Source organism: Canis aureus, chromosome 19, assembly GCF_053574225.1.
Source record: "Canis aureus isolate CA01 chromosome 19, VMU_Caureus_v.1.0, whole genome shotgun sequence".
Classification (NCBI taxonomy): domain Eukaryota; kingdom Metazoa; phylum Chordata; class Mammalia; order Carnivora; family Canidae; genus Canis; species Canis aureus.
The window spans coordinates 37,005,591-37,017,508 of NC_135629.1; the positions used below are offsets into that span (position 1 = coordinate 37,005,591).

The window sequence follows — 11,918 nt, forward strand, 5'->3', positions numbered from 1 at the left end:
CCTACACCCATTGTTCTTTTTACAATATTTTTCCGCCTCTGCCTCAACAAAGCACAATAGAAAAGGCATTATGGATGGTGCAGGTACAAAGAGCCAAAGCCCTGGCCGGGATTTCTGACTCCCCCCCGGCTTTGCAAATTACAGTACAATATTATAGCAAGCACAAACCTGAATCCCCAAATTGCCCACCTTTACTGTACAAGGGACCGGATTAGAAAAATTTGGGAAAGAAAGCAAAAGAAATCGACCTCCTTGGGGACATAATAAATGCTTTTGTTTCCAACCGTGCCCTTGTCACATGAAACGCGTGTGCCATACATTGTTTTAATTTTATGAACTCATCACGGGGTCAAAGTGACTAAAATTCCAGGAGTCTCTTTTGCTCTTCATTAAAAATGAAGCGGGACACTATAAATGAGAGAGTAGCCAGAGAAGTAAGGCTTCCCATGTGCCACATATTGTTCTAAACTACTTCATGTGGGTTATATCATTTAATCCTCCCCAATGCCCTATAACACAGGTGCTTTTATTATTAGTTCTGTCTGGCCGATGAGCAAACCAAAGCCCAGGGAGGTAAAACTAGTGACTGGCAGAGCAGAATCCAACTCCAAAGCCCATGCTCTTTTTAAAAATCTCTTTTCAGCTGTGCATGCTCACTGTAATAGAAATCTAGATTTTTCTAAAACCAGACACTTGGTTCCCTCCTGGGAGCCAAGAGTTAGCAGCTGTCAAGAAGGAAATATGCAGGGTCAAGTTTACATCATGGGAAGGTCTAGACTCGGGGGAATTCCACAGGCCAATTACACCTTTCATTCCATTTTAATGCAAAACACCAAAGTCTCAGGAAAATATGTCAAGTCATTAAGTATATGACACCACACTTGCCATATTTAGAGACCTGAGCAAATAGATGAAGAGCAGGTTTGACTTTTCAGGGAAAACATGAAGGGAAACGCTCCTCGGCTTTTGCAGAACGGCTGAAACCTCTTGTCCTGGCTGAGACAGCATCTTGCTTGGGGATCCCACAATTGTTCTCTTCCTTGGCAGCTGTGCCCTCCAGGCTGAGAAGAGGCGTAAGCTGCCCGACACTGCCACCTCTCCCCTGCCAGCCAGGGCCAGACCAGCCAACCCTGCCCGATCTCCCCTAGAAACCGTTCCTGTCCCACGGCAGGCACATGCACATGCCCATGCTAGCGGTTAGAGAGTCCTTCCTAGCCTCACCGCCCCAAGAGCACACATCTGAATACCCCACCTGAAGTCGGCACATCTCGGGGAAAGAAAGTGGCGAGGGCGCTGGCATCCCAACCTACCCAGCCCTTTTCATCCTGCTGTGGTCCTGCGGCCCCCGCTGAAGCCTGTGCTCAGGTGGCTTCAGCCCACACAGGTGGCATGTGCTATAAAGAAGAATCCCAGGCTGGGGGGCGGGTGGGGGTGGTCAAAACAAACCATTGTGAGTCCCAGCCCCACCACGTGGCCAGCTGCTCCACCTCCCTAAGCTGCAAGAACCACATGCGAGAGGTTGGTAATATGCGCCACCTCCAAAGAAAACTGAGGACCATGTTAGATGCCTTACATGATCTGCTTTCATACAAAAACTGCTTGGCTCATACTAAACACTCATAAGAAAAAAAGTCCATTTCCTTCCTATACAGCCCCCACATCCACCATCTGTTTACCTAAGCTGGTTATGACCTTGGTGGATTTCAAGAAGCTGCCAGTACAGCCAGACTCTGATGCTCTATAACTTTCCTGGGCACTAATGGTTCTTGGGCACTCTTCAGAACTTCCTGGGCCAAGTGGAGCTACCACAGATTTGCAGGTTTACTTTTATTCTTAACTTCTTACCGACTTTCACTGCTGATTAGAATGGCTTCATGCTTAAACAATTTTTTTAAAGTTATGCAGCTACAATAACACCCTCCCCACACCATGATTTCAAAGTATTGGTGCCTATGTTTACACAAACAGGGGTGGCCTGTGTCACTCCTTCAACATCTTCAAGGAGATCAGCAGAGGACTGCAGATGCTCACAAGCCAAACACAACAACAGAATGTGCCAAGCAAGCTCTAAAGCAGAGGCAGGCAGGGCTAGAAGGAAGGGCCAAGGAACACGGGATGCCCTTCAGTGCCTCCTGAGACTTGGGGGCACATGGCAGTCCCCATGCATCACTGCACCTCCTTGCTCTGACTGGAGGAAAGACCACCAGTGAGGTCCCGTCTCCTGCTTGACTCCAAAGCCATGTGCTGGCTCCCCCACCCCACCCCACCCTACTCAACCACTCACCCCAGGGAAATCATTGGGTAAAGTCTAGTAGGTGAGATTCTCATGAGAGGAAATGCCTGGAAATGCTATCCAAGAGGGCATCTGGATTAATGCATGCCCATGGCTGGCTCCTGAATGCACCCCCACACCAGGGGGATTTCTGGATGCCTGCACTCTCTTAAGGTTCCAGCACAGTCAGAACACTGGGGCACACTCAGCCACTCCTCAGCCTGACCCACCACCCCCACAGCAGGGCAGAGTCATGGAGGCGGCAACAGGGAGACCCTGAAGCAGTTCTTCAAGCCCAATTCCTTGCGTGAGGGGTTCCTGTACCCTCACAGAGTAGAGATCCTCAAGGAGAAGAATGAATGTCTGGGCAGAGGCTGTGCCCCCACAACCTCCTCCCCACTTGGGTCCACTAGCTCCTTCCCATCAGGCACCAGGTGGAATCACCTACCAACACACCAGTACCCTGCACTCACCCACCCATTCATGCACTTGCTCATTCACCCAGGCACACAACTCTGTGCAGCCAGTCCCCACAGATGCTCAGCGAAGCTTCCCTAAAGACCTTCTATTTGTATCATGCAACCAGTAATGACCTCAGCAACTCCCTGGCAGGAGCCGCTCAGGTGCCAGGCACCATACTAAGTGCTTTTTGTACTTTATTTCATTTAATCCTCATCACAGCCTATCATGTAGAAGGTGTGGTCTCCTTTCACATGTGAGGGTACAAGTTCAGAAATGTTAAACAACAAGGCAACCCAGCTAGAAAATGGCAGATCTGGGACTCCAGTCCAAGTCCCTCTGACTCCACACCTGTCTTCTCTGCTGTTAGCCCAGGCTTTCCGCTTCTGAAGTCACTTCTCAGCAGCTACCTCATTTAATCCTCCCAAATGCCCATGAGCTAGAGATGCACAGGTATTGACCACATTTTTCTCAAATGGGAACTGAGGCCCCAAGACAGGTCACACAGAGACGAGGGGAAATTGCAGCACAGTGGCCAGGTGAACAGACTCAGTCACCTTGGAAAGGCTGCTTAACTTCTGGGAGCCTCGACTTCCAAATCTGTAAAATGGGGCAAATGGTAGTCCCTGACTCACTAGGTTATTGGGAGAATTTAATGGGAAAGCATATATAAAATCCTTAGGACAGTACCTGGAATGCAGGAACTGCAGAGTGAATGAGCAAACACTACCTGTTTTTACTATAAGATTAAGCAATTTACCCAAATCCACTCAGGAAATGCCTCCAGAAAAGATGAAAAGACAGATGTCACGGCTCCTAGGCCAGTGACCTCTCCTTTAACAACACTGCATCTCCAAAGACGCGAGGCTCTGAAAATGTTCCAAGTTCTCCACCTATTATGATGATGAACAAAGACGGACAAAGGACACCTCCTAGACTATGGCCCTGAACGTTCAATTAGGCTGAGAAGACTGAACTACCCATGGGGGGCAGGGGGCAGTGGAGAAAGCCGAAATGAGGAGGGCCTGTCCCGTATGGGACTTCATGGGGGACCCAATGGGCCCAGTGCTTGGATGCTCTGCTGTCATCATCTTTAAATTCTTCATAGTTTTTGAAGTCAGAGTCCCCTATTTTCCTTGCTCATTGGGCCCTGCAAATTCTGTAGCTGGTCCTGGTCTCAGCAGATCCTCGGCTTCCAGCTGCCTACACGATCTCAGGTGCCAGGTGCCCTGGTTTTGTACCAGCACCCCAGTTGGCTCCCTCAAGCCACGCTCTCTAGTAGCCTGAGAGGACAAGAATGGTCTTTTCCATCAGCAGGCAGCATCTGGCACATTCTGTGATGAGCGGCATCCACTTTTATGGGCATATGCACGCATGCACGAAGTTAATAAGTATAATGGTAATGACATGTGGGAGCCCCGAATATCAACTGGCAGAGGCTTCACCTGATATGGATAACCAGAGGTCTGTTCTGTGAACCCACAGCCACTTACGGCCTGCCCAGCTTGCCTGCTCTGATCATTTACATGGATAACAGCTCTTTTAACCTTGGGAGGGTACCATTTTCCAATATCAGGTGCCAAGATAAACACACTGAAGTGCACAAAGTGAAGAAACAGCCATCTATTTCTTGTCAAGAGATAATGCTCTCCTTTCCAATATGGCCTTGAAATGCCCATTAATAGTTTGGCTATTCTGAGTTATTTTCATAATCTTGATTTGAGGTCACCAGGAAGCTATGCAACATACAAATTTAATACACCTTATAAATTTAATGCCTTATTTAAACAGCCTTGGAATGAACACCCAATGAGTGTCGTTCAAAGCAAATGGAAATTGAAATGTTTACCCTTTATTGAAAACACACTGGACTCTTCAAAGTTGTATCAGTAAAATAACTTTCTTCTGAAAAGCAGACCTGCTGGCTACGCACATAGAAATCCCCTAAAAATACATCAGCTATGCAGATGCCTAATCCGTCAAGGGTTAGTTGTGGTCCAGGGCAGAGGACTGTGTCACAGAGGGGTCTTTGGGCCTGGCTTGACATTTCAGGAACAACCACCTCGATGTGCTGGTCACTAAGTACTCGGGAGAATCAAAGGAAATCAAGCAGCCCTCCTCTTCCTCTATATTATTTCCTTCTCTTGAAGGAAAAGCTAACTTTTGTTTAATGGACCAAAGAGGGCTGATAAAGATTCTGTCAATGTTTCCAGAAGTCTGACACGAGGAACTCTTTCTCTTTCTGAATGATACACAATAGCACGACTGTAGTCACTTGAGATAAAACATAGACCATTATATCTCTTGTATAAAAATTGCATTAAAAGGATCTCATATGCTAATTCATAGGCTGGCATTTACAACATCTATTTCATTTTTTCCTCAGTCTCAGCCATAGCAAACCTCCCAGTCAGATCACAGTGTCCCAGGGAACACAGAATCTGCTCAAAATCTGTCTAGAAGATGCTGTGGGTCTCAGCTAAGGAGGCAATTTCAATAAGCACTGTGACTGCAAAAGACGGGGGACCCCGGGGCACCTGGGTGGCTCAGTGGTTGAGCATCTGCTTTTGGTTCAGGTCGTGATCCCGGGGTCCTGGGATCGAGTCTCGCATCAGGCTCCCTCCGTGGAGCCTCCTTCTCTCTCTGCCTATGTCTCTGCCTCTGTGTGTGTGTGTGTGTGTGTCTTTCATGAATAAATAAATAAAATCTTAAAGAAATAAAAAAAAGATGGGAGACCCCTGATGGATGTGAATATGGATAAAGAAAAAGCCCTTTTGTTGGCATCTATGATGGTAAATGTGAATGAATGTCAGACAGACCAGACACAAAAGATCCTGGTGAGAATGTACGCTTCTTTATAGTAAGCTCACCACATCAAGTCATGTACTGATCAACGTAAGTGTGAGCACCACCACCAACAACTGAGGATCCATCAAAGATTGAAAAAGGCTCAAATCTCAAACTTGCACCTCCTTAAATATGTGCTTCAGGCTTCAAATACCAGGTGGGGCCACAGGTCCTTGGGGTAATGAGTCCACATTTCTTTCACTTTTGTTCATCCTCATACCCGGCTTTCTTCATCACAAAATGGAAACATTATTTGTGTTTCCACATGCCCGACAGATTTCATAATTGTTAGGTGATTTGGTACTCATGTGTTTGCCTAAAAGCACACTGGTATTAGAATAAGATAAAACACCAAATGAAATAAAAAGCCAGCATGATATCACCATAGTAATTGATCAAAATGATAACTACATTGAAATAAAAATCTGAGTTTGCCTCCGACAAGAAAACAATGCCTCTATTTTCATTTCCCTTAATTTTGACTAACATCTGTAAATCTAGCAACAGAGGCTGCAGCAGCTCCTAATGAGAGAAGAAGCAAAGCAGAAATATATCTGGCAGCAAAGAAATTTTGAGAGGAAGAAAAAGAAATGAACAAAAGGAGCTCACACAAAAATTTAGCGAAGCCATACAAAAAGAACTTTATCTGGTCGGCAAGGGACCCTGTGTGAGTTTACAAATGCAACAGTTAGATACACGTGTGGGTAAGATGCATCACTGAATTCCAACTGGTTCACCCTGTTCCGCTAATGTCCTGGTGACTGGGATAATGAGACCAATAAACTGTCCTGCAAGACTGAAAACTTTCATTTTTGAGATTTCAAGACTTTCAAAAATAAACTGCCAAAGAAAAGTCCAGGAATTGAAGTGGTGGTGCTGTGAATTAAAGCGTTGGCCATTGGCGGCGTAGGTTGAATGCATTAATCTTGTAGAATGACAAATAACCGTGTTTACTCAAAAATGTTCAGCGAAGTAGCGCCTCCCCTAGAAAAGCAATCTGTAGAGTGTCAGGCTTCCTACAGGCAGCACAGCACTGCTACCCAATTCCTGATAAGTGAATACTCCTATTTAATTATTTAAAGGTCCATCGATTTCCACATTGATGAAAAGTCATAATTATCAAAATGGGTTAAAGAACCCACCTTTTACTTTGCTGACTCTGTCTTGTGGAAAGAGACATCACATTTATGTATTAAAGCTGCCCTCTCAATAAATAGTTGATAACGCAAAAACCTGGTTGTGCATTCCAAGAAGTGCATGTTTGGTACGTGATGCATGAGGCATCCAAGGTAAATGTCCATTATTTTCCTAGCGCTGATGGCAGAGACACACACAACCTGTATTTCCGCTGTGTATTTATCATCACGATTCTGGAAAATGTAATTGGAACCCTTCATTCCCATAAACAGAGCAATCTCTGAATGCGGTACTAAATAGAATGAAAAACCCAGCTTCTACACCAAATTCTTCCTAAGGAGGATGGAAACGAGAACCACGCCACTTTAATACCTTGTATTGTGAGTGCTCGAGGCGTGGAACCCAGGAGTTAACAGCCTAGGTTACAGGACCTACTGGAATGCTGGGCGCTGAATCCCAAAAGAGAGGTAATAAAACCGTGTCTCCCCCGAAGAACCCAAACAATGTGCATTATCTGAGGAAAATGAAGCAAGCAAGAGGCAGCTGAATACTGGCATGAATATGTCAAATAGGAAAGTTAATTAAAAGTTGAAGTGAATTGAAACCTCTGCAATTTCTGCCAGCTATGGAAGGCAGGCAGGCGGGGTACAGACCCACAGCAGCGAGGCAGCACTTCCCTTTGAGGGGCCGTTGTTCTGCAACAACCTCTCGAGATCTACTTGGAGTCCAACATACAAGTCTCATGTTCTTCCACACTGTCCTGAAAGCACAAGCACGCAAGTTTGCAAAAACACGCTCACGGTGTTCTACAAACTCAAAAATATCCTCTTTTAAAGAAACTAATAGGTTGCTATTCCTGTACTCAGCAAAGACAAAAAGGAGGAAAAAAAAAAAATAGGGAAAGTCTGGCAGAGAATACCTAACATATTATCATAAGCTAAAATAGTGAAAGCCGTGGTATTAAACACAGAAACAATTGGGGAAATACTCTTCTTTTTGAAGCCATGACAATGAGGTACATTGTTAAACGCTTGTATTTATGTTGATGAAGTCAGGGATAATTCTACTAGCTCAAATTATATTATCTAATAAAAACCTTACCAAAAATGGCAGTTTTCCCAGTCTCCAAACACCTTAAAATAAACAGCCAATTGTTATTTGACTTCGATTCACAATACCTGTTTTGTAAAGTTTTTGCCTTGGTGCAGAAATTACTAAAATCCCCATTCTAAAAATGAACATACTACATTAATTCACAACATGAAGTGTCAACCAGAGAAACTATACAGAATATGTAAAATTGTACAGTGGTATACAGTATGCCTACTTAACTGAAAATCAAATTTAAATGTCCGTGCCTTGAAAGTGTAATTACAGTCTGTTATGCAACATGGTATTGTCACCTTTGAGTCCCTTCAATACAGTGTTAACTTCATTTTTTTTTCAGCCCAGCTTTTTTTTTTTTTTAAACTCAGTTTGAGAGTATCTTAATTGTTAAGGAGGCAGTGATGTGATGGAAGGATGCATAGAGTTTTGACTTAGAGGAGTCTTTCCTCATGCAAATGGCCCGAAACCTGAAAACAAGCGAGAGAGAAAAGCAACTGTCTGCCTCCCTGCTTTTCCAGATGATGTTATGCCTCCAACACTCTGAGCACCTTAGATCTTTTCTTATACTTTCATATGCTCTGAACTGTCTAAATCAATGGTTTTTTGCTAATTTAAAAAATGCTGTCGTATTTGGAGGCAATGGACCAAGATGGCCAAAAGGTACCTACAAAAGTGCTCCCCAAGTTGTCTGACACGCTCTAGCCATGATTCATGGAAGTCCTTGCCTATCAAGCCAAAGCCATAGGTGTCTCAGGACTCCATGGCAGATGACTGCATTCGAAATGCAAGAGCAGGTATCTACCCTGGAACCTAATGCTGAGCAACAGCCCACCTTCCCCTTGCATCAGATTACAAAATGCCAGGCAACAGCAAGGAATGACAACAAAGCCATAAACAGCTGGAAATAATTACACAATTGTCAAGCTGCAAACATGACAAAAGCAAAGCTAGGCTGGTGAATTCAGTATCAGAAAGGATGCTGATGAGAAGGTAAGAGAAGCATTCTAGCTGTTTCCAATTTGCTATTATACAGTAGCCAATAATATGGCTGATGGGGTTTTGTGCAGTGTGTGTGTGTTTGTGTGTTCGAGCGTGTGTGCTAACTTCAGAGAGAAAGAAAAAGCTTTTCTCCTGTGCTCCTACAAAATGTGAGATAAAAGATATGTAAGCACAACCAAAAAAAACACTCACAGGCTCTGAAGGGATACTTTCAGAGTTGCTACAACTCAACTACAACATGCAGATGAAAAATATTTCCTTAAAGTCATACAAAATGTTCTCTTCTTTAAAAGCATAAGGAAAATACACAAGGATGCAATACAAGCAGCGCAACAGTCCAAAACTCTTCACGTAAAACATCTGACACGCAGGCGAAATGCCAAAGCAGGATACAGACTGGTCCAGATTCAAAGAATACTAGCAGGAGAAGCAATTCCTACAAACTGACAGGTGGCTCACAGGTATATAGATTATCATTTTTCATAAAGGCACACCACAGCCTCAAGTTTTTTATCAACTGCCTGTAATTCAACGAAATCCTTCCCCAAGTAAGGGAACTGAGCAAACAATCCTTCCACAGTTTCAAAGAGTATGGCTATTGGCGATTTTTAAGAATATCTTCCCTCGTTCCATTGTGGGCTGATGCCTTATTACGATATTTGGATTTCATGTGACAAACTGTTTCATATAATGTCCCCAAAAACGCTACTCTCTGAAGTGGAATGCCATAAATAAAATACGTACTTGGTTACCAGGCAGCATGCATAACACATATGTTACATTGGCCCAAAAAGCACATTTAAAAATGCTTAAAAGTTAACTTGACAATTTAATCTGTACCCATTTTCAGAGAATTATCCCCTAAAGGCCAATTTTATTTTCTACCTTTGAGAGAATACTTAGATTGGTCCCGTTGATTTGTTAACTTGGGATTCTTTTAACCCCTGTCATCTCTCCTCCCAGTCTATTTTCTTTTTCTTTTTCTTTCTTTTTTCTCGGAGGGGAGGGCAAAGTACCATATATCTCACAGGGTAATTTTAAGCATAATGCTGCCTGTTTGAATTAAAATTGATGCAGCTTCTGATAAAAGCCTAATAATCAATTCTCCATTCTCATTACTCTCCGGAATTATATGGACGCAGACCAATTTCTTAAGTTTGTGGACTGGACTACTCTCCTAGGTTATTACCCGGCAGTGCAGCTGAGTGGAAAGATAACCACATTCATTCTCCTTATCTGTAATGATGTAATGCATCCCAGCCCTGGGTCTAGATGATTGGGGAATAATGGGATTGTACAACGGCAGGGATGACAAACAATAGTGCAGCGTCTTTCTCAGAGACGCTGAACCCCCCCAGTCTCCAACGCAGGCAAGGTGAAAGACATCATAAAGCAGGTACTGAGGCTGCCCCTTGGAGGAAGTTAGCATTTTTTTGGCCAGAGAAGCATCTGTTCTCACACAGTAACGGCAACAGCGGCACTAGAAGGAGAGAGCCATGCAAACACACTCAGTTTCCGAGCCCCGGCCAGGACAGTGCCAGTGAGGATCCTGCTTTTTTCTTTGTGTTTGGAATCAAGTGTCATCTAAAAATAACCAGTTGGTGGGGAGAAATCACCGCACGGTGCACTGCCAAGAAACGAGGGGGATCAGAGACACCCCTGATAACTGATGCTGCTCGGGGTTCACGTTTGTTTGGAAAACTAAATCTGCCTCCATTTTCTGTGCTGGGGGAAAAAAAAAAAAATCATCGCTTCCTGCCACCACAGAAACCTTACCTTTTGCAGGAGCTGGGAGCCGGAGTACTTAGCGGCAATGGATTTTATCTCCCCACCAAAAGCCGAGGCCCAGAGCTTCACCCTACAGGGAGAAAGGGCACAGGAACAAATGTAAGACCCGTGTCATCGGCAACACGCTCGCACACACGGGGCTGTGGCTGGAGGAGCCGGGCGACAGAGCATTGGAGGGAAAAAAAAAAAAAAGATAGCAAAAGCGCCTGGGTAGAAACTGCCAGCACCAAACTGCAGAGCGCAACGCGGGAGGGGGCCCGAGGGGGTCACAAGTTCCAAATGCGCAAAGTCTCCCGAGCTCCCTGAACACACCACCGGGTTCCAGGTGAATAACTGTCGGAGGACTTGACCACCCAAGCTGGCCATCACCTGGCAAATACTGGTCGGAAGAAACCCCCCCATCCCCCCACCCCCCCCAAAAAAAGAAGTGAGATGATGGCAAGACAGAAAGAGAGAGTAAATAAGCGGCCCGTGGAAGTTGGATTCGGTAAACAGGCTCCAAAGTTGGCGCCGTCACTTGCGGGGAGCCCGTGCAGGTGTCCGCGGGCGACCCAGGAGGCGGCAAGGGCAGCCCCGCGCAGCCTCGCCGGCCCCCGCGCGCGTCCCGGGCCGGCGGCAGGTGCGAGGGCGAGGGCGAGGGCGAGGGCCGGGGCGAGGGCCAGGGCGAGGGCGAGGGCGAGGGCCGGGGCCGGGGCCGGGGCGAGGGCGAGGCCGGCGCCCGCCGCGGGTCCGCCCGGGCCGCACCTGCAGGCGCCCCAACTTGGGCGAGGCGGGCGGGCGGCGGGCGGGCGGCGGGGTCCCCTCCCCGGGCGGCGCAGGCGCCGGCACTTACACGGAGAGCGGGATCTGCTGCTCCGAGCGCGCCGCGGCCCCCAGCGCCGCGTAGAGAAGCGCGGCGGCGAGGAGCGCCCGGGGCCCCCGGGACGCGCGCCGCGGCCAGCCCGGCCCGGCCATGCTGGGCTCCTCCGACACAGCGGCGGCCGCGGGGAGCTGCGCCGGGCGGCGGCGAGCGCGCTGGGCTGCCGGCTCCGCGCCGCCCCGCCTGCCTCTCGCGCGCCGGGCTCACTTGGGGAGCAGAAAAGGGAGCGGGGGGCGGGGGAGGGCGGGAGGCGGAGGGAGGGAGCGAGCGAGGGCGGGCGGCGGGCGGCGGGCGGCGGGGGAGGGGGAGGGAGGGGGAGGGGAGCGAGCCGCGCCTCGCGCTCGGCGGCCCCGGGGAGTCCGGCGGGAGGCGCCGCGCGGGCGGGGACTGACTCGCAAACTCCGGTGTCCTTGGCGGCGGCCCCGCCCGGCCACTGCGGCCGCCGACTTC

General features: G+C 47.3%; 1 protein-coding gene across 5 annotated transcripts in view; it reads right to left on the bottom strand.

The window, feature by feature from the left end:
• CACNA2D3 (calcium voltage-gated channel auxiliary subunit alpha2delta 3) overlaps positions 1-11,590 on the bottom strand; it is an 832,272-nt gene extending 820,682 nt beyond the window's left edge. For 3 of the 5 annotated variants that reach the window (XR_013357842.1, XR_013357841.1, XM_077858496.1), the window contains exons 1-2: positions 11,442-11,590; positions 10,598-10,679 (exon numbers count right to left, since the gene is read on the bottom strand). Coding sequence is in view for 3 of the 5 variants with exons in the window: in XM_077858496.1 (XP_077714622.1) it covers positions 10,598-10,679; positions 11,442-11,563 (204 nt within the window). In the remaining 2 variants the exon portion in view is untranslated. The remainder of the gene's footprint in view (positions 1-10,597; positions 10,680-11,441) is intronic. The other 2 variants (XM_077858494.1, XM_077858493.1) reach the window with 1 other exon arrangement.
• Positions 11,591-11,918: the final 328 nt, after the last annotated feature.